Source organism: Sciurus carolinensis, chromosome X, assembly GCF_902686445.1.
Source record: "Sciurus carolinensis chromosome X, mSciCar1.2, whole genome shotgun sequence".
In the NCBI taxonomy this organism is placed as follows: domain Eukaryota; kingdom Metazoa; phylum Chordata; class Mammalia; order Rodentia; family Sciuridae; genus Sciurus; species Sciurus carolinensis.
This window is the reverse complement of record NC_062232.1, coordinates 23,491,570-23,516,147: the sequence shown is the minus strand read 5'-3', so window position 1 is coordinate 23,516,147 and position 24,578 is coordinate 23,491,570. Positions and strand designations below refer to the sequence as shown.

General features: G+C 31.1%; 1 protein-coding gene across 1 annotated transcript in view; it reads right to left on the bottom strand.

The window, feature by feature from the left end:
• The window catches only part of Il1rapl1 (interleukin 1 receptor accessory protein like 1), a 1,316,339-nt gene that overhangs the window by 511,630 nt on the left and 780,131 nt on the right, over positions 1-24,578 (bottom strand). Inside the window, exons 4-5 of the mRNA XM_047536575.1 lie at positions 24,197-24,383; positions 21,409-21,562 (exon numbers count right to left, since the gene is read on the bottom strand). Coding sequence (XP_047392531.1) covers positions 21,409-21,562; positions 24,197-24,383 — 341 coding nt within the window. The remainder of the gene's footprint in view (positions 1-21,408; positions 21,563-24,196; positions 24,384-24,578) is intronic.

The window sequence follows — 24,578 nt, the reverse complement described above, 5'->3', positions numbered from 1 at the left end:
TGTAAATTTTTAAACATTCTTTTGCATTAGAAAGTTTTATTCTTGGAAGGCATCATAAGGTTCCTAGTGTACAAGTAAGGGTTGAAGTATTTTCTCTAGTCCTATACCAGTTTGAATCAGACGATAAATAAAGTCATCTCAAACTAACTCAGCCTCTTTTCACTGTATGGCACTGCTTGTCAAAATTTGTAAGTCTTTCCTCATCATTTTGGGGTATTTGAATTGTTTCTAATATTGTACTTTTAAAGATAATACTATAGTACATTAAGGGACAGCTTTAATGACACTCTCAGAAGTGCCATTAGAGGTGGGCATAGTGGCCCATGGCTGTAATCCCAATGGCTCAGGAGGCTGAGGCAGGAGGATAGTGAGTTCAAGATAGCCTCAGCAACCTAGTGAGGCCCTAAGCAACTCAGTGGCTTCCTGTCTCTAAATAAATTAGAAAAAAGGTCTGAGGATGTGGCTCAGTGGTTAAGCGCCCCTGAGTTCAATCCCCAGTACCCACCCACCAAACAGATGTGCCATTAGAATTCTTACATACTACACACTTATTAAGAAATCTAAGAACTTTTTACTGTAGTGGCTTTGTCTCTTCCTCTTCTGCTTTCCTTCTGGTGTATGTTTTCTGTTGGTCTTTTACTTTTTTATATGTGCTTTGTTAGCATTAACCTTCTAATCCGTCTTGCTGTTCTTCTTTATTTTTCACATTACTTTTTGGAGCATTATACTTCAAAATATTTTGCTTTGTTTTCTATGAATGAATTACCAGACTACATATGCTTTTAAAAACACTTCAATTAACCTTGTAAGAGGAATATATTTTGTGCTAACTTTAAAAATATATCATCAGAATTATTGTGAAGAACTCAAAAGTTGTTATTACTCTTTGGGATGAATACATATTAATTTGAGAATAATGAATATACAAAGACCTATAAAAAGTTATATTAAACTGTTTCATGAATAAACTGAAAACTCTCAAGTAATTATTTATGTGAGAAATTTACAATTAAGATTAAAAATATTTAGCTGAGTTATTTACAATAGAATACATTTCTAAAACACATACCTAATTCGGCTTTTGTTTATTCAACATTTCAAAAACTGCTGTTTAATCATCTTTCTATTATATGATAAATAATGCAAAACACAATAGTAACACCAAAATAAAAAAAGACCAAGTCTTGTCTCAAGAAACTTAGGGGCTGATGGGAAAAAGTGATAATGCATCCAAATAGCCAAATAACTGTATAAAACAGTGTCAAAAAGTCAAGCTGTGCATGGTGGTGCACACCTATAATCCCAGCAGCTTGGGAGGCTGAGGCAGGAGGATCTTGAGTTCAAAGCCAGCCTCAGCAATTTAGTGAGGCCCTAAGCAACTCAGCGAGACCCTGTCTCTAAATAAAATACAAAAGAGGACTGGGGATGAGGCTCAGTGGTTGAGTGCCCCTGAGTTCAATCCCAGGTATGCTCCCCCCCAAAAGAAAGAGATTTGAAGGACAAGTGGAGGAGATCAATTTTTCATCTGGTTCTTGAAAGCTAGGTACTTTGAACATGCCGAGATCTGATGGACATGTGCAAAAGACAGAGAGATAGTGTAGAAGGCGGCCTATGGGCAGAAAAGTAGAAGCTGTGTAGCTTTAGCAGTTTCAGTTTTAAGCCTTTTCTAACTTGACAATAACTTTTCCTTTTAAATCATCTGAGTTTGCATTGATGAACTTGCTTCACTGTATGTCTTAGGGTAAGGCTAGCAATCATTCAGGTAAATCTACAATTTCAGTGGTATAATTAAATTGATGCAATAAGAGTCTTTCTGGTCAGTCACCAGCTCTCCCCCATGATGTGATTTAGAGGTCTGGACTCACTCTATCTGTTAGAGATGTGGCATTCTCTGTACCCAGCAAATGAGGAGGAAGAAAGCCAGGGAGGAAACATACCTATTGTTTTCACTCTTGGCTTGAAATCATATCCTTTCCCTCACACACATTGATGAGAACTAATCATATGGCTCTACCTATAAGCAAGAGAGGTTCGGAAGTGAAATTCCTAGCTGTGCAGCTGCTTCCAGTAACAGCTTTATACTACAGAAAGAAGAATCTGCTGTCACAACTACCTGCTATGAAATTATTTGGCAAACTACAGAACTACATATAAAAACATATCTTAAACTTCAATTGAAGGTGCATTTGGTATGTGCATGACCCAGAACTTCATCTCTGCTGATAATTGATTCCAAGTGCTACAGTAAAGTGAAAGACTTAACTATTATTAGTGGAGTATTATTGAAATACTCTGTTATTATGCTCTAGGAGTCTGAGAGCTATCACTAGAAAAAGAATAGCACATATCAAAGCTGTTCTTAGCGTAAATTTGTTTGGAATCTATAACCAGAGATTATTTATTTGAATAAGAAGCATATTTAATTGCAGACATTTTAAAATTAAAGAAACAGACAAGTAAATCTTGTAAATATTAAAAAGGATTTATATCAATTATTAAGGTAGTGCCCAAGTTGAACTTCTCTTATGCAGGAAATCTCTTATGATAACAAATTTGTATTTGGGAATTTAATTATATTTGACAAAAAAATGGAGTCTCTCCTGTTCTCAGTTTTTCTAGAAAATCATGTTCTCTTGATGTCTTTGCTACACTTATACTTTTTTGTTCTTATATGCTTCTGCTTCATATTCCACTAAATACACTCCCATGTCTAATGCTGTTGGCTACTAAACATTTAAATACTATCTTTGTGCAGATTAATCCCAAATTGTTAACATATTTCAGGCCCACGTTTCCAATTGTCTCCTGGAACCCTTCAACAGACAGCCCCTAAACGTCCCAAATCTAATACCAAACCTTGACTGCTACTACCTTGAGCACAGAATCTTATTGCATCTGTAAAAAATTCATCCTCTATTTCCTTATTTGCTTATTCCTTTCTGCCCTGATATTATTGCTCACCTTACTCCAAGTTATAATTAAGTAAGAAGTTTACAACTGAGATTAAAAATTGTTTCATGGAAAGGCAGAAAGACTTCCAGGTCAAAGTTGACTAGTCTAAGCCAGTCATACTGACATGTTTTTGCCCCTTTCAGGGACTGGTTTATTCATAGGCAAGTTGGAACAGTGGATATGGGTGAAAGACCACTCTTGGGATCTCTGAGAAAGCTGTACTTGCTCTTATTTAGGGAGCAAAGTATGAGGCAATTTTTTTTTTCTGTCTGGAGACATGGTATTTTCATACCATGCCATTTTGGGCAACCAGTCTAGGAGAATAAGTCACACACTGACAATGGGAAAAAGACAAAAAGAAAATTCATCTTTGATTTTTAATAGGACCACTTTAGATGCTGAATTACCTAGGCTGGCCCAATCTTTCCTCTAGAATTCTTGTTAGATAACACAATATATACCTTTGATATTTCAGTCATTAGCTAACTGCTGCTAAAAGACATAAACAAATAATAAAAACATTTTAATAACCTCATTTTCAAACAGGCCTGTCTTTAAACCCTTCGAAATTCAAATCTTCCAAACCAAAATTCATCTCTTATTTCATCATTGCTCATGTATAATTAATCACTTAAATTCTTTTATCCTACCTCCTACATATTTCTTAAGTATATTACCTTTTCTTCATACTAACTGCCTTATCTTTCTTTTTAGCTCTAATTTGTCATGCAGAACAGTATTTCTCAAACTACCATGGATAAAGATCGACTAAACTATATTATTTCTCATCTATACCTTGAATAACATCAAAAGTAACTGTAAGTCAATTACTTTAAACAAAACATATGCAGATCTTATAACTAAAGTACACACTCATTTATACAATCACATATGTTGCTTGTGTAAGTGAAAGGGTTGCTCTGAGTGTAATTTTATTTCTTACCAAATGCTTATCAAATGATTGTGTTAGAAGAAAAAACAGTGTATGAAAAGCCAGGTCAACAGTTTTGGGTTTATTTAACTCAAAGAAAATTACATTAACATAAAATGATCTGATTATATACTTGAATGGAAAACATCATCAAAGCTATTTCATTATAATTGTATTCAGCCTTTTGCTTTAATCTAATTTTAGCAGTATCATAATCAACCAGTGAATAGTAAATAACTTACTGTTTGATGCACCCATAATATATAGTTCTAACATGAATGGATATTTTTCACATCTTTTCTACTTCACTCCTTTCATGTTTGGTGGGGAAACTATTATTGAATTCAGTATTTGGAAAGAGTGATATCATTATGTAGTTCACTAACACCATAGAAACATCTAATTAGAAAGATTGTATGTTCACGTTACATTGTGAGTAGGGGACTCATAAAAGTTGATTCACAGAAACATGATACATCAATGTCTTCCAGAAACCATAATTTTCATTAAGAGTTAAAAAAATCTTTTTACTTTTATTTCCTTAAGAAGGATATAAGTTTCTGTGTTATTCCATCATCCTTAATTTGACAAAACACCACTTTTAAAATAAAAGTTTAAAATAAAAGTTCAGCAGTGCTTCGTGATTATAACTCATGTATTGAAAACCAAAATGCTTCAGTAAATACTAAAATTTCCAAGATTTTGAAAGCAAGTGATAGAAATAGTAATGTTTAAATTCATGCTTAGAATATTCATCAAGGTTTAGTGAATAAAGAAAATGTGTTCTTAACATGATGGCATTATGAAAAATAGAACATAATTATTTAATGGACATTAACAATAAGGGCTCATTAACAACTCAAGGCCAAATGTTTTCCCTGATAAGTGCGTGATGACATGTAATGGGAGTTGGGGGTTGGAGGGAGAGAGAAGAATGGAGGAACTTTAGATTACAGAGAGGGAAATGATAGGGGGTGTGATGGGGGAATGAGACAGACATCATCACCCTATATACATGTATGCTTACACCAATTGTATGAATCTATATAGTGCACAACGATAGAAACGAAATTATGTAACTCATTTGTGTACAATGAATCAAAATTCAGTCTGCAAAAATAAAAAGTAAAAAATAAAAAAGTCAATAGTTGACACCAGAACATACCAGTGATTATATATATATTGCTCCTATTTTTGACATAATATCCCTTAAATATTTGTATTTTTTTCTTTAACCTGGAAAATTCATTGTACTATATCATTTGAGAAAAATTCTATGACATTCCTTAAATTTTTTGTTGCTACTTATATTCCAGAATGTCCTGGTTGAAGTCCTGCACTGGTACCCAGTGCTCAAACCAACAGATGATTAAATAATATATAGTAAGGTTTTCTAATTAAGACACAGAATAGGTTACTTCTTTACATCTTATATATAATTTTAAAATGCTTTAAATTTGCATATTCATGTTGAACTGTCCATTTACAATTCATTGAATTTTTTCTGTCCTCCAGATGGAACAACAGATGCTAATATAATGACTAAAAGCCTTGGTCAACTATTTTAAGAAATGAAAACATTAAAGTTTCCTTTATTTTTCCATGAACAGAAAAACTATATTTCCATGCAGTTTTCTCAAATGTAGTTTTAAAAATTCTTCTAAATGTATATTATAGAAAATCTACATCACTTGCAAGTATAGAGGTACTGCTTGGCTTCATCAAGAAGGTGTTTTCAGATTTCTGAGAGAGACAAGTGAAATCCCTAGAAATATACTTAGTGGACCATTTCATAGTGTAAAAAATAATTGTTCCTTCAAATAGTTAACCATTTTTATGACATCATCCATTGTTTAAAGTTCTATTTTGTGATTATTAAACTGTTATATCAAAATCTAGCTTTTTTCTTAATTACTTTCCATTATTAAAATATAAATTTTATTTGAAAAATTAGTAATAAAAAATTTAACATAACTGAAAAAATCACTCGTGCCTCAGTGACCTTCCTCCAGCCTGTATATGCCACAGGTGGGATTCTGTCATATTTTAAAATACTCCAAAGTAGGCAGTATCACAAATCTCTCCAAGAACTGAGCAATTTTTTTTCCACAAACCATTGTCAATTGCTAAAATCACAAAGATGTAAATGTAATCTACCCATTTGACCAGGAAAGAAGAGATCTAGAGAAAGTAAACGGATTGCAACTTACACAGTAGATTATTAAAAAAAACCAGAAACACTTTTAAATCATGATGAAACACATTACCTGCTACATTTTAATGTAGTCATTGGTAGTTGTTTTTCTATTATTTAAAATTCTTCTGATTTTTTAACATCTTATCATGACACATGACACATCATAGTGGTTTTTTTTTTTTTAAATCTAACTGATAATAATATTCTCAGTCCCTTTAACTTTCTTATGTATTATGTATCTACCAGTGTGCTTTTAACCACATTTATTCTCATGTTCTCCTTGTTCCCCTCAATATTTTTGTCTAGGAAAGAAGAAAAACCTGGACCCCCATTAAAAAAAAAATACAAAGTAAGTATAATAGGAAATTAGCCTGTGATTTTAATATTTTTCTTAGTTCTGGATATATTAAACCATCAAAGTTTACTAACAAAATCCCCATGGTGCAGTAAGGCATAATTATACAACTTTTACAACAATTCAATGGTCAGTTCCACACATTAATGTCCATTTTGAAAAATAATACAATAGTAATTTTTTCAAACTAATATTAGAATGATAAAATATCATTAAGTCCAGTAGGAATCTATTGCTTAAGCAAATCAACTTGGTTTTATTTATCCCAGCTAACAAATTTCTTGCCATTAAGTACCAAATACAAAATTTGGAATATAAGAATATAAAATGGGTTTGATAATTCTCTGTCCAAGAAAATACATAGGTGTGTGTATGTGTGTGTTTATAGATATAAATTTAGTTTTCTTGTTTTAGATTTATGATGAAAAATGTTACAAATGCTTTGTAGCACTGCGGTTACATCCATCATTATTCATGGTGCTCTGATAGTTAATTGCCATTAAATATGTTAGTCTTTCTTCAAGATTCTACATCCTATTATGTTTTCTTTTATTCTTAAGTTTTATTTTTAGATATATAGTCATCTATCCTAACCAAGAATGTATCTTGCTTGCCAGGAAAGCAACTGCGCTATGTCCCCAGCCCCTACTTTCTGTCTCTTTGAATTTGCTTATTTTAGGTACTTCATCTAAGTAGAATCATACTCAAATGTAACTTTGGAATGTTCATAAATTACAAAATAAACTATCTCTTAATTATTGAGAGTAAATAAGGTATATGCTAATTTATATATATATATATACACAAAGATACATATATGTGTATGCATGTATGCATCTATGTGCATAATATATAATCAGATCAAATGTAAAAAATGCATATATTCATTATTTACCCCATTTGTAGATACTGGACCTTATTTACTAGTAAGTTGCTAAAAGATATTTTGAGATTTCTCCATGTACATAAATCATTACTTAGTGATCAATGAGTATTAATAAATTACTTATATTGATGATAATGACATTTGAAAGACTGAATTTATAGTATAAGTTGAGCATCCTGAATTCAAAATCCCAAATCAAAAATGCTCCAAAACTCAAAATACTTTAACATCACAAATGTGAAATTCCACAAAATTCCACACCTGACCTCGCATGATGGGTTGCATTGAAAATATATGTACACTATATTTTTTGTGCAAAATGCATGGTTCACTATATACATATATATATGTATATATATGAATATATATAAATTTTGTGTTTAGACCTGGGCTAACATCCCTGAGATACCTCATTATGTATGTGCAAATATTCCAAAATCTAAAAAAAGCCTGAACTCCAAAACACTCTGTTCCCAGGCATTTCTGATAAGGGATACTCAACCTGTATTGACACTATATTAACTGAAATAAATCAAGGTAAAAATTGACAGATCAGATGAAATCATGGTGATAGCCACTTCCATTTGAATGTTCCTTTATAATCTGTTTTTGTACAACTTATTGCTAATTTACTCCTTATCGTACCACTATAAGTATTCATAATACCAATATTAAGACAATACATATTGAAGATATATAACTTGGTCAAGGTTTGCTAGTATAGATATAGTAGATTCATCAACGACACTACACCTCTGAATTTTGGTCCTTTGTCTTTCCCTTACGCCTCGTGAGATTAAGACTAAATTTCCCTTTTTAGAAAAATATTTTCCAACAGAAATATTAGTCAAGCCACATGTAAAATTTAAAATTTTCTAGTAGCACATTTTAAAATGTGAAAATAGTTAATTTTGTAACATATTTCATAACAAACATCATCATTTCAACATGCAATTCATATACAATTACTAAAGAAATACTTTGTATTATCTTTGTCATACTAAGGTTTGAACTCAAGTATCTAAGTTAAAATTAAGAGCAAATCTCATTCCAGTATAGCCAAATATCAGAGCTCTATAGGCACATGTTACTAGTAATTTGCTGTATTAGACAGCAGAGTTCTAGTTATTTTGTCTGTTTCTGTAATTAACTAAATGAATTATTCCCTCAAAGAGTACTTATTGGATAGGTCTTCCATGCTCACATTTGAGTTTATTGAAATGAGGATAAGAGAATCAGAAGTGATAGAGAACAAACAAAACAGAAGTTCATTAGAAATAATGATGTGATTTGTACTTAAAATTATAAATACATGTCCACAATGTACTTTGAATTTCCTTCTTGGTGAATGTAGATAATAATGTCTATAAATCATTTCACATAGTACCTGTCTCATAGTTAGCAGTAAAAGAAACAGTAGTAGTTTCTCTAACAGTGAGGTTAACTGGTGGTATGCAAACATAGAAGCAAGTGAGCTCTAGGACATAATTCAGACAAGAAGGATGAGTGTGCCATTTGTAAGAGGCAAGCAGTCCATGGGATGACACTAGAAGTGTTATCCTAAAATTTAAATAATTTTAAGTATGCTTAAAATTCAACATTGTCAAAGAAAATCAGCAAGAATTTAAATGCTAGTTCTTGCTGAAGAACCATGTCAGACAGCAATATAACACCAAAAGCAAACCCATAAAAGTTCATTCAAATCAAATAAATTTCACTCCAATCAGAACAGCACTTATCAATACAACCAACAAAAGGTGTTGGAGAGGATATTGGAAAAAGGTACACTCATACATTGCTGGTGGAAATGCAAATTGGTATAACCATTCTGGAAAGCAGTATGGAAATTCCTCAGAAAACTTGAAATGGAACCACCATTTTACTCAGCTATCCCAGTACTTGGTTTATACCCAAAGAACTTAAAATCAACAGTAACACAGCCACATCAATGATTATAGCAGCTGAATTCACAATAGCTAAACCATGGAACCAACCTAGATGCCCTACAACAGATGAATGGATAAAGAAAACGTGGTATGTATACACATATATATATGTGATGGAATATTTCTCAGCTTTAAAGAAGAATGAAATTCTGGCATTTGCTGGTAAATTGATAAGAGTTAGAGAATATCATGCTAAGTGAAATAAGCCAAACTCAAAAACCCAAAGGACGAATGTTTTCTCTGATATGTGGAAGCTAATTCACAATAAGGGTGGGGGATCGGGAAGAATAGTTACTTTATATTAGGTAGAGGGGAGTGAAGGGAGGGGAAGGGTTGTGGGGGAAGGAATGATAGTAGAGTGAAACAGACATTATTACCTCATGTACATGTATGACTGCTTGACCAATGTGATCCTGCAATATGTACAATCAGAAAAATAAGAGATTACACTCCATTTATGTATGATCTATCAAAATGTATAAATGCATTCTATTGTCATGTTCAACTAATTAGAAGAAATAAAATTTAAAAAATTTTAAAAAGCTTATATGACTGTGTTTTGAAATCCAGTGACCAAGTGCCCTTCTTAATGTTTATACTTTCACAGAAGCATTGGTAATCAGTAGTGTTTTAGATTTTTAAAGTGCCACCTTTCATTTTAGCCATAGCTAATTGATAGCCTGTATTTAAGGATTCTAGTACCTGGAATTCTTTAAGATTAAATATAGTGTATTATTAATGTTGTTTTGACTCAGTGTTTTAAAAACATCATTACTGAGATATAATTCACATATCATATAACTGACTCATTTGAAGTGTCCCATCGAATGGTTTTTGGTATGTTCATGGAATTGTGAAATCATCACCACAATCAATATTGGAAGAGTTTCATTACATGAAATAGAAACTCATAACAATTAGTATTCATTCCTCATTTCTCTTATTCCTCCACAAAACTAAACTCTCTGTCTCCATCTCCCATTTCCCAGTAAGAGTGTACTAAATTTCTGTCTCTATATATTTGCCTGTTGACCTAGTTTTTAAATGCTATCTTGAACCAACATGCAGTTTAGGCCCTAGATAGTTTGCCTTATTGAGGAGCCAATTAAGATGGCATCCCAGTCACTTCTCTTATCAGGTTTTCACCCTCTGAGGCTATTATACACCTATTTATATTGCCCTGGAGCCAGGTACCAGATAACTAGGGACAACTCCTATGACCTTGAGTTCATGAAATTATTCAATTAAGCCAATTCACAGAGAGTCGCCCAAAACCTAGTTAACCTCACTCCACTTGTCATACATAAGCTGCCCCCTAAAGCTCCTGTTAGCTAGCCATGAGAATAACCTCCTGCATGTCCCTGCCTGGAAGATTTCTTTGGTTTGCAGTTGTAAATAGCAGACTTTGCCTTTCATCTATGTCAGTGTTTGTTCTTGTTTCTCACACCAAAAGTATCTTTAAATATATAAACAAGGATCCTTGACGACTGTATTTTTTCACAGATTCCTTATCCATGCCAATCATGTTCTTTTTGGCCAGGCAATCTCAAGTAGGGTTTCATCCATGGGAATTTCGTGCAAAGTATGGGTTGAATACAATATAGATGTTTCACTCTATATTGCTCAGAAATATTAATAGTTTGGCTCCATTTTTATGCTAATTTTTACTTAAGAGCTTCCAGGCCACATGGATGTGTAAATTCAAACACTCAAACCCACAAAGTGATGGATTAATGGGATTCTTTTTAAAAAAAGGACAAACTCAGATTATAGTAGGAAAACTGGTTTATCTTCCTCCTATGCCAGTGGTCACATTTTTCTTCTTCACTTCCATGATAGTTCTTCTAGAATCTTTGATTTATGGAGGACCTTTGGTTACACCTCCTTACCTTCTAAAGTCCAAATCCTAGTCTTATTTCCCCCATAATACTATTAAAATTCAAACTCTTGGACTAGGAATGTGGTTCAGTGGTAGAGGACTTGCCTCGCATGAATGAGGTCCTGGGTTTAGACACCCAGTAATGTGGAAAAGAAAAAAAAAAGAAAGAAAGAAATCCAGTGCTTGGACTACTGAAAATGGTGAGTCCAGCATTCTTCTGCCCTTCCCTACCCCACTACAGTGGCCTCAGAGTAGAATAATTTTAATTGCTGTAGTTTAAATTCCCTTTCCTTTTGCCTAAGAGATTTTTTATACTGTTCTTCAAGCTTAATAAACCATTTAAAAGTTTATATATATTTTATTTCATCTAGTATATCGAGATGAATCGTAACAGAAAATGTGGGAAGCTAATCAGCCACATTTCTATAAATTTGCATACATTGTGGTTTCTTTTAATTCAAAGATTCATATGAAGTGACCAATAAAAATGAATTATTTTAAAATGTGAGATATGAAATTTAGAATACCAGGCACATAGCAAAAAATGGAAAAAGTTTAGAATGAATAAATTGAGGTTATATGGATAAAATGAGTGGCTACAAACAAGAACTTAGAATAAATTACAGCCTATCATGGACACTCAGTAATTATTAATTATTCTCATTAATACTTATTATTGCATTTATTAATGGAAATCATCCAAGTAAAGGATGTCTTGTTTTCTCATGGCCCCAAATGTTACATCTCAACTTTGCTATTATCTTCTAAAATGTATTTATTTTCTGCCTAAGAATAAAAATATGCTTTTTATTGTTCAATATTATCATACCTTGATATTTAATGTTTAATTGAATATCTATATACATTTCTGTAGAGCCCACTTTGTATTGAGAGATTAAACAAGAAATTAAGGTAATAATTATCAGTTGTTTTAGCAGTTATTAGAAATTACTCATGAGAGAGGTCTTTTTGATCAAGGATCTAAACTCCAAGTCAAGATATCTGACTAATTGACTAAATTCAAGTTTCACCATATCAATGAGTTTATTCTCTTTGAACTCAAAAGCTTAAATTAATCTAAATGATTTTTGAGTTATAATGTGATAGCGCTTTACTTATAAGAACAGATGATTTTAATGTGATCTATTTTATCAAAAATATTACACTTGATCATTGTGGGCATTGATCCTGGGATGTGAACAAGCATGTAAAGCAAAATCTGGAAAGATATGCATGCTCTTTTTACCAATTTCATCAAATCTTGTTAGTTTATATTCAGTAAGACACACTTGAATCCTTGAAGTAATTCAGCAAAATAGTTTTTTAATAGGGAGATAAAATACACCATTTTCAAAGAAACAGAGAAAAAAAAAAGAAAAGTAGTCACTTCAGCCCCAGGCCAGACCAGAAATACACCATTTAATTACATCAGTAGCAGAAAAATTAAAGGTCTCAGTACAATGTGTTTCAGTTGAACTTAAAAGATAAATCTTTCATAGTGATCAGCAGAGCTAATACGAAAACTACAATGTCTTACTATTAATTATCCAGTGGAGTAAATCATAGACTGAAGTTCAGGGAATTAAATTTTATTCCTAAATTTGTCACCATGATACTTTGTGACCTTGATAAAGCCACTTAACCTTTCTTTGCCTCAGCTTTTTCATCCATAAAAAGAGGAGGAAGATGTACCTTTTGAGAACATAAATTCAGCCTATGGTTGATTGGAAAGTAGTTTAAATATATTGCTACATTAACTCTGTTAAAAAATGTTGTACCAAGTATGAAAATGCCACTAAAACTATCATATCCTTGTAGCAACCACTTCATATTTTGCTTTTTTTTTCTTTTCAAGTTTTCCATTCTTTACTTCCTCACTAATCTTGATGACTCTCACATATATTTGGGAACGTTTTTTCTTGATAAAACACTTTCACAATTCATTCTCTGCAATTTTATAGCTTCAACTGGTCTGACTGATCTCAAACTTTAATACAGAAATGTGGTTGTTACTTTTATTTTGAATCTTATATTTTAAAATTATAGAAAAATATTTTTTGCCAGTAGGGGAAATAGCAATTAAAGGGACAATATTAATATCATGTAATTTATCAGTATTTTTAAAGAAACTCTATATAATACTAGTTTTTTTCCCTTAGGTCTAACATATCCAAAATATATATTATTACTAAAGTCTGCATTTTTGTCCACATAGATGATATATTAGAAAAGGCAAGGTAATCTAATTTATTTGGGAATTATTAGGTCTTGTCTGAACATACCATTTTCCCATTCCCACATTCTCACAAATAATCTGGTAGGTTAGAGTAAAAACTACAGTTTCAGTATTGAGTTTAAGTTTAATGTAAGGAATCTTAGGATATAGATGTTTATGATTTTCACACTTTTATTTATCAATACTGAAATAAAAATATTATACATTCCAAAAAGTATTTGATACATATAAAGTTACATTTTAGAATCATCATCAAATCATAAAATTTGGAATTAGTGGACATGGGTCTTTATGCTCAATAGAAAATATTTTCACCTCTTTTGGTACCTCCAATTTTCTTTGCAATAACCATTCATCTCTCCTCAGTTCATTTACTTGAGTTAGGCATCTAACCCAAAACAACATAAAAACTGGTAAATTTGAAAATACACATACTCCGAACAATGAAGTCCATTCATAGTTAAAAATTCTCTGGAAATGCCTACTTATGTCTTCAAGGAAGTGTGTGTTTGTGTGTGTGTGTGTGTGTGTGTGTGCATGTGTGTGCACAAGTGTAGGTGTGTGTGAGAGAGAAAGAGAGAGAGAATAGCAATAATACACTAGCAAAAACTCAAAACAAGACCAAGAAACTGTGAGATTTTCATATAATGGAATACTATAGAATAAAATAGGTAAAAAGCTTCTGATAAATGGAATTGCATAAATGAATATGTAAAACAAATTTAGAGATGAAAATGTCAGACGCAATAGAATACACAACATATAAGTTCAAATTTGTGTCAAAACAGGTAAAATTTGACCTTCTACAATGCACTATTACCTAGCTAATATAACTTACAAAAAAAAAAAAAAACAAGGAAACAAATACCATAAAAGCCATATATGTACCAATAGTGTTGGGGAGGAAGGGTTTTATAATCAGAAGGACATCAGGGACTTCTGTGGTGCCTGTACTCTTTTATTTCTTCAGTAACTGGATACTTTTGGTAATATTCTAAGTTGCTCCATGTTTATATCGTATATAATTTGTTGTATTTTACTATTAAAATAAGTGAGGAAATACAAACTGGATTTGGGGTTTCTTAGTAGGATAAAAACTGTGCACGGTGAGAGGTTAATGATACATTTCAAAAAAAGAAAAGTGTGTAATAGCATATTACACAGTTTTATAAAGGGCCTTCTGTGTATAACATTTTAAACAATGGTTTCTTGCAAAAAAGAGGTATCCTTCAATAAAATTTTACTGACCTTTTTCAAGAGAGAGTAGCTAATGTGGAATACTTCTTTAAGAATAAGGCATATCTTCATAGACTGGGATATGTTAAAAACTATCATAGAGCATCATACTAAAAAAATGTAGCCCTAAATTTGTATCTAAAATTTCAACTATGGGTAGGCATCTGACTTAGCAACTACTATGAGGAATGTGAGGTATTTTTACTTAAAGCTCAATTCAAATCAACAAGATAATGTAGGAAATGAAAAGATGAATGTAATGTTCAGTAAAATTAATAAAAGTTGTGAGATCTGGATAGAGGGAGTTATTCCTCCATTATTTTTCTACTTTTCAGGTACAAGTACTATTATTTTGCTAGGTATAAACGATTTAATTGTAACTGATTTAAACTGGAGTATATCATTTTATTGAATTAATTTACTCAGCAATGCTCACTTTTGAGGGTCTACTATAGCTCAGACATTATGCTAGATTCTATGGAGACTGGGAACCCTAAAATGAAAATTATATTATCACTATGAATTTTAGCTTCTCTATATAAATAGTTTTAGAGTCATGATTTCATTGTTACAGCAAAAAAATTTTTAAATGTGAATTCTTTTTCCTTGAGAACTGAGGTTTGTGAGTAAATCACCATCCCGAAATTTATTAGGCAGGTAAATTGAGAAAGTCATTTGAGGGGCTGGAGTGTAGAACACTACTCAGGGGCTCAGTGGTAGAACACTGGCCTCAAACATTTGAGACACTGGGTTCAATCCTCAGCACCACATAAAGAAAAATAAATAAAGGTATTGTGACCATCTACAACTAAAAAAGAGTTTTTAAAAGTCAGATTTGATCACTTCCTTGGAATAGAAGCCAACTGGAGCTACAAACCACATAAGTAAACATCAGAACCAGAATTGATTATGGTACAGATGTTAGAACTAAAAGAGAAAAAAAAAATCTGTTTAATATAATAAGTGCTCTAAAATAAAATAAAATGAAAGAACAGAGAAGTAATATATGGAGAAAGATTGAAATCCCAAAATAGAGGAAAATTAAATGCTAAAATATAAAAACATATTAACAGAAATTAAAATTGCTTTTGGTGGGACATAATCAAGGAAAGAGAGATACTGAACACAGATCAGTAACATTTCAGTGACTGAAATGTAAAGAGAAAGAAAAGAATAATAAAGGCAGAACAGAACATCTAAAAGCTAGGGGATAATTTTAAAGGGAATAACATGTCAAATTAGAAGAGCAAAAGTATTAAAAAAAAGAATGGAATAGAAGAAACATTTTAAGTGATAATGGGCATGGAATTTCCAAAACTAATGACAGACACCAAGTCAGAAATCCAGGAAGCTCAGAAAATACCAAGTGAGTTGAAAACCAAAATTACATACCATATTCAAAGTAGAGGATATAAAATATAGCAAAGAGAAAAATTTGAAAAGACAGAAAAATACAATATCTATGAACAATCAGGATAAAAATTCAAGCCAAATCCTCATCAAAAACCATGCAAGCAATAAAGGTGAAGTGGAATATTGAAAGTGATGAAAATAAACATACAAAAACCTTATCAATATAGAATTCTATATCTACCCAAATCATCAATCAGAAGGGAAAGAGAAATAAAGGCATTGTCAGACAAAACAAAACAAAAAGAACTTAGAGAATTCATCATGTTAGACCTTCAATGTGAGAAAAGCAAATGGAAGAGTTTTTAGGTAAAATAAAGTATATAGGATAGAAGTATAGAGCTACATAAAGAAAAGTATTAGAAAATGAGGAAATGAGGGTAAGAGAATTTATTTTATTTTTCTCATTCCAACATGTTCTAAAAGATGAATCTTTATTTAAAGTATAATACTAACAATAGATTGTGTGGCACATGAATAAGTAAAAAAAATAACATCATAAAGGATGAGAGGGAATAACTGAGAATATTCTATCATAAGGTGATGTAATGGTTTTTTTCAAGTGGAATGAGATCAGTTTAAAACATGTATTGGAATACTGAAGGCTACCAATAAATAATGTGAAAATTAAAAATTAAGAGATAAAATGGAAATACTAAATATTTAATTAAAATGAGAGAAGGTACAAAACAGTGGGGAAATGTTTATTACTAAGTGATATTATGTGATTTAAATTATACAATGATTTTGATAAAGCAAACTACAGTTATGGTTAAAAAAAAGATTGCTGGTTTGCAGGTTTCAGGAGGGAGGGAAAGGGCTGAATAAGGTTAGTAAAAGATTCTTTATAGGGCAGTGAAATTATTCTGTGTGATACAAGACATTATGCGTTTGACATTGGTACATGAAATTATGCATTTATGCTGTTAAAGCTTTAGAAATTTATAGCACAAACAGGGAACTTTAATGAATGCAAAAATCTAAAGACATCATTCAGGAGATCAGAGGACCCCCAGATGTAACACAAAACATAATAAAACAATTTAACTATATTATTAATTTGTGAGACAGTGTCATTGAGGGAAAAGATGCTGACCTAAATAATGAGAAATGAGTGAAGTCTCTAAGACTAAAAGTCAAAATAAGCTAAGTATAAGTACTGTTCTCTAGTGGGTAATGTTGTTTCCCTCATTAGATACAGGTTAAAAATTGCAATCTCACTACACAACTATGTTGGAAGAGAACAATTAAGTAACTAAATGAAAGATAGTAGGAACCAGTTTTCTCAAGATTTGATCGAGAAATTATAGCTGAAAAGGGGTAGAGGCTAGAATGATCCATATGGTAATGAATTAGAGTTAGAATCATGAGTTTGAATTCAGGTTTAATTTACTATAAATACAAATGGTTACATATTTAAAAACTTATAGATTTGCACATGTATATGGATTTGTACATAAATATTTTCTGACTCTGTCAATAGAAAGGGCTTAGAAGCAACTATATCCAATTAAAACCAATGAATAACAATGAGTATGCTGGGTATTCCCAAGAATTCTCAAGAATTGGATATTAGATTCCAGTACATTTCACCAATTAAAGGTACATGAATTCTGGGAAAATATATCTGATACTGGATCTTGGACAATAAAGACACAGTATGTGTGTGGAACATTTTCTAGAACCAGAAATTAAGGAAGTGCTTAAACACACACACACACATACACACACACACACACACACACACACACATACAATGATGGGGTTAGGGTTAGGGTTAAAATTTCTTAATGGCCAAGATTGAAACAATTTGAGGGATAAAATTAAAAAAGCTGTATGAATTATAAACCAAAATATAAAATTAATATTAATGAGTTTATACTGATAAAAATAATTGAATAATTATGTTGGAGAATAAACATACATCTTGTGTAGAATTAATTCCACATACTTTATATGGCTACACTGCTATCAAAGAGTTTGAGCTCCTCATTCCTTATGTGTGGACTACATACAATAACTTCCTTCTAAAATATATAGTGGAAAGAGGGAAGTCTAATTTATGTGGAAGAAGCTGAGAAAGAATAAGTTAGGTCACCAAGGTCAGTATCAACAATGGTAAGTCATGTTGATAGTATGATATGTTGTGATTTTATCTCTGTGGTTTTCTTTCCAAGAACACATATCCCTAGCAAAATTATGAAAAAGTCAGCATGCGATTCCCTCTAAAAAACCACATGGTCACTACTCAGAATATAAATGTCATCAAAAATAAGGAATGTGAGAAAAAGATACAGCCAAGAGGAGTCTGAGACATGACAGCTAAATGTTAAGTCCTATCCTGGAAAGGATCATGGAATAGAAAAATGACATTAGGCGAAAAATAAGTAAATCTGAATAAACTAAGAACTGTTGATAATAATGTGCCATCATTACTTCTTTAGTTGTAATAAACGTTCCATACTATTAGATAGTAACAATAGGAGAAATTAGATGTGCATATGTGGGATCTCTACTATCTTTGTAATTTTTGGTAAATCTAAACCTATTCTAAAATCAAATATTTATTTTAAAAACTTTTAAAAAGAGATTGCCCTTGACTCTAAGATGCTCACATTCCTGAAGAAAAATAGGAATGTGAAAAATAGCTGTAAAACAATGTGCTAAGTACCACTGTAGGATGCTAAAAATGTGATGATATGGAAGAAAAATCCTTTCAGAGGAAAAACACTATGAGTAAGGGTTCAGACGCAGAATATTTGGAGAACAGTAAGAGCTTGAGTGTAGTTAAGACTTAGAAAAGATGGTGAGGGTTAGAGATGACACTGAGAAAACTTTCATTTTTTAATATAAAATATTTAAAATACCCAAAATGTTGTGCAGATTTATTTTTCCATTACATGTGACACACTTTCAATAAAGGAAGATTCATCCACGAACCCTAACAATATTGCCTGCACCCTGCACATTTAGAATCTTTAGCCAGAAATTTCCTTTGCACATGTAGAATTTTTTTTTATTTTTAAAGAAATGTTCCAACAAACTTTAAAATATTTGCTTATTTTCAGTTTAAGGCAGTTCCACTAAAACTTAGTGATATGCTTTGAATAATATTTATATTAAGTACAACATAATAATATGATAATGATATACAGAAAATCAAGATAAAAAACATTGATTGTTCATCATCCAGGAACTTCCCATGTTTGTTGCTTTACTGAAGGATACAATTTGTATCTTAAGAATTATTATATAATTTGGTTATAAAGTAAACATGCCATACTATCACACCATTTAAATTAACATTATGCACAAAAATATCTTAATGTCCTTGTTAATTCCTAAAATGCATTTTAATATATAGTATTTTTAGTTCTATGGCATACAGTTCTCCATTCACAAAATGATTCATATGTACTCAAAATTAGCTTCCACATAAGATGGAATTATCGTAATAAGTTGAATGAATATTTTGAAAGAAAACTTTCATTATAACTTTTTAAATTTCCTCTTGGATATCAAGATTTAAATATTCTTTATTTTCTTATGATGAAAAAGATGAATTTTTGAACAGAGATTAGAAAAGTATCATGCTACTGGATATCATTTAGGCTACAAGAGTTCTATTCTTGGTTCTACCAAATAGCCTTATATAAATTGTTTGGCCACTTGTGACAAAATGTCCACTTTGTATTTGTCTCATATAGCTAACAATTCAGAGTTCTAGTGTTTCTAGAAAGGAAAAAATGTGCTTACCAAGCATCAATTCTACATTCTGAAGAATAAAGACTAGAAATGCATATTATTTAGATTCAGAATGTATCTTTTCCTTAATATTTTTAAATTTGTTTGCCTCAATATCTACTGCTTGGAAAAAAGTTCTTCAGTATAGACAGAGTAAAATAATGAATAGAAAAGAATTTCAATACTTATTGTATAGCCAGACATATTTTCTACTGGACCATTAAAACAGAGGTAAAATAATAAAGTGTTGATTTGAATTTTCTTGCACAGACACTTATTTCATACAACAAAACTGAAAATCAAATGATTGAAAATTATGGACATGTTTATGACAGGTACATAACACAAATCAGAAATTAAATATGTATTTAGTATTCCACTGTATCATACATTGCAAGTGTCAGTTGTTTACTATATCTAATATTTATCAAAGGTAATACCAAAGAGTACCTTATTTATTTAATTAAGGTTTCCTTCTGTCAGAATAATTACTATTCATCAAATAAATTCCATGAAATCAAATACAGTTTTAAGCCAATATATCCTAACTTGGAGATTAAAAAGTGATTATTATGAGATATATATCACTTGCAAAATATTTTTGTATAGAGGAAAATTATTTTAAGTGAATCAATAAACAAACCAAAGCCTCTTTAATTTAAATTAGTTAATATTCTTTTAAAACTTTTCTATAAGTTTCACAAATATGACCACACTTAAATGTCATAACTTATCTCCCTCAATAAGAATATTAAAAAATGTCTATATCTTCCCAATGTTGCTCCTATTACCTCCACCAAGGCATTTTTATATGGAACTGCTTTTAGAAAGTGATTTTATTATAAAGTGAAACAGGGTATTAATAAAATTGTTTACATAACCAAACTGGTGAACATTTGGATGTAATCCTACATTTTCCATACTTAATTTATACATATTGACTTACCTCTTTTGGTCCTTGCAGAAACCCCTATGAATAAGGCAAATGTTATCATCACCATTTTATACACAAGAAAAGTAATATTCTGAAGGTTGTAGTGATTCAAATCAAGGTCATGTGACAAGTGAATTGTAGATTCATGATTATAGGTAGTGTTCTTAATCATGTTCTTGTGTCTTTCTACTTTAACAACCAGATATGGAAACGACTCTAACACTTCTCACATAATTATTTGGTGACTACACCTACAATCTCAAGTTCATAAGATCACATATGTCAGATTTATAAAGTGATAAATGAAGAAAAGAGAAAAATGTTTTTTCTAATTTGGAATAAGTCAGAAACAGAGGTAGATTTCATACATTCAATTTCATCACTCTAGAAAATGTTTCCCAAAACGATACCACTACAAAATATAAGCATAATTTCCTGAAATTGTAAACTCATTATTTCAAGTACTTTCAAAAGCTAGCATTTCTATAATTCCCTAAACATATTCTCTTTAACCTTTCAAATGTATTCCAGCATGAGGTGATTTAAAAGCAAGTAGGAATAAATTTCACCTATAGGAATCCACTTAGCATTTGGTTGAGTGCTTCTTTCATTGCATAGATTAAAAAAATCAATATGCAGTCCCAGATTTAACTTAAAATTGTAATTTCATTACTCAAATGAAATACTGAAAACTGTGATTACCTGTAACAGTTAATTCAGTAGTTCTTCTCACAACAAAGCCTCCATATTTTAATTCACAGGTATAATTTCCAATGTCATCTTCTCTGACTTCTTTTATAAGCAAGGTATCTCTTTTGAATACAATACTTGGCCTCCAGATTTTTGTCCTACATTCCTACATGAAGAACATAAACTTTGGGTAGTAAGTGTCGTATTGAAAAATAAGGTTCTTTAAATCACTATAGCAGTAATTTCTGAAGTTATAATTTAAAGGTACTAAAGTGTTTGAAATTAATACTGAATAATTTCGTTCCCTTTTTAAAGCTCTGGGAAATCAGGTACCTCAATTTGAAAAGAGTATTTTTAGAAAGAGTCATGTTATTAACTTCTAAGGTTACTATCTCTAAATCCAATATGTATTGATTTATTTTATATAATAGACATATATGTTCACTATTCCTAATGTAATTCAAAAAGCAAACATTTGATGTTTGTGAAATTAATCATACTGATATTAATAAGAGAAAACACAAAATGTATTATCTTAATTAAAAGTAGAAAATTTAATTCTGTAAAACATTTGAAATATGTGAATATACAAATATTTGAAATGATATTTAATTTCCTAAAAATAAAATCTCTTCATAGCATGTATATTCTAAAATCCATGAGAGAAATAGCCAACATTTTTATGCCAGGGCTTTATAGTCCTTAAATATCTATTTTCATTGTTGATAGACCTACCAAATTATGGTTTCTGAATTAAGTTTTGGATTATAATGACATTGGCTCAGGAGATTTCTGTTTTTGCCAAAACAGAAGTCCATATTCCCCAGCCAGATTTGAAATCAATGGAATGAGGATTAAAAAAAATAAAAAAGCTTAAAGCCTTTTGATGCTATTGAGAGGAAATACTATTTGTAAAAAATTTTTATTGCCAAATCAATTTTTGCATATCAGGATTTTATGTGGCTCAATGCTTCTGTGTACTTGTGAGAGGCAATTATCTAGCTATTTTACACCAAAATGTACATTCTCATTCTATTTGTTCATATTAGTTATGTAAATTGTCAAAATTGCATAAATCCTGTGCTGAACTATGGAATCTATATTTAGCCAGAATACTTACTTTATAGTATACTACTTTAGCAATAGTCTTTAAATTTCAGCTATTAGACTATGGATGTTTAGTCTTAACTATGGAAATATAATCCACGATGTAAGACTTTTAATTTCCACATAAACTGTATCTCATCCCATGTCTATGGGTAGGCCATTAGTGATGGTCTTTACAGCTTGAGGTCAAAATGATTGTGGTCGTGGTGGAAACATGACTTAAGGAAAAATGTGAACCCAGTGGTGTTTTAAATCAAATGTGTGTCAGTGTATATAGCCTCTTATCTTTCAGCAAATTTTTAGATGCTCTCTACAGAAAGTGAAAAAAGATACATAACTTGCAAAATCAATTTATTAGTTGTGTATCTAGCAGCCGAATGACCACATAGACATAGTACTAGAAAAATATTTGGTTTTGGAGACCTTGGGTCTAATTTCTCTAATAACACTCCCCTTGGTAGCAATCATCAGGGCTTGCTCACAATCTGCCTGTGGAAGGCAAGAAAAGTTCTGAATATCAAGAATGAGAAATACTCAACTGCAAAAATAAAAAAATAAATAGAAAAACACATTCTCTCAGGAACAGAAATCAGTGCTTCTAACTTTGAGTGCTTTTTAACATCATCTAGGAATAGAAAATGAAGGGACAAATTGAAAAAATTTTCAACTGTTCCCTTGATCTTCTGAGTTCTCCATTGCCTATTATAAAGAATCAAAACTAAATCTTACTAAGAAAAGAGCACTGCTAATTTTGGCAAAATCCTTTTGAAATTGTTCAAGGTTTTTTCCTTGCTTTATTTTTAACAGATTTTGAATTCATGAGGAATCAGTTATGAGGGCTCATATTCTGAGACTGACATTTGTGAATCTAGTTATTAAGAGACCCAGTTTCCTCAAGTTGAACTTATAGAAAGTTGTACAAAGCAAATTTAACATGAGGAATCTTTAATACACAGATAAAATATTCCAGAGAAGTGTTCACATCAATACTTAATTTTTAAAGTACATCCAAAGCAAAAACGTCTTACATTGTATAAATAAGCTTAAAAATACAATCAATTATGGAGCTTCAGTGAACATCAATGATGTGATATGGAAAAGGGGACTGGACTATATTCTCTTTAATTTTAAATTATTTCTGTTTTTGAAAAAATAAGTCTAATACTATTTTCATAATGGTACAAAAATGTCTCCCATGTCATTTCTTTCAAATACGTAGGCTTATATGTAAAATAAGATAGGATTAGAATTTGGACAAAGTTATATCCATTAAATAGAAAATTCAATTAAAAACTAGTGGACCATTTTATCATAGAAGAATGCCAATTCTTTTTTTTCTTGTTTGGGGAAATTTTATAATGCTAATATGAAACACACTGAAATCAATATTCAACATATTTTAATTCCTGAATTTACCAACCTGGATTATAATAGACTGGAAAGAATTGTCTTTATAAGTAAGATATAAACACAGCAACTTATTATAATGGACTGCAAATACAAATACTGACTCAATATTATGTATCAAAGTCATAGTTTTAAAAACTCAGACAATGATCAATACAACTTGCTGTAGCATTCTATGAAAATGGAATTGAACTATATCATACCTTTTTAATTTTTTTTCAGTTTTACCCAGAGTAAGATACACATTAAATTATTTATATGCAATAAATTCATGCATAATCCATACCTTATACCAAAGGATTTCAGGTTCTCTGGTTGGTAGTAAAAAATCCTCTATGTCACGGCATGAGATTTCCTTGCTTTTGCTAAGTTCAGCTTTTTCAAAGTACTTCATTTTGGAATTGTAGCAGAGTCCAGTGTCATTTTCGCCCACTGTCAGTGAGATGGATACTTTCATACAGTAAGTGGAGTTTCTGTAACAAACAGAATAATCATGGTGACCCACCATGAACAAAAATCAAGTGCTGCCAACACAGAATGTTTCACTGGGGAAAAAAAAAAACAAAGAAGCAGAAAGTCCATTGTTCAACTCATTTTATTTTTTCTTAGTAAATTCTGCAGGGTTCTCTCTTTTCACCCAACTAAACAATGCTTGGTCCTATAATGCT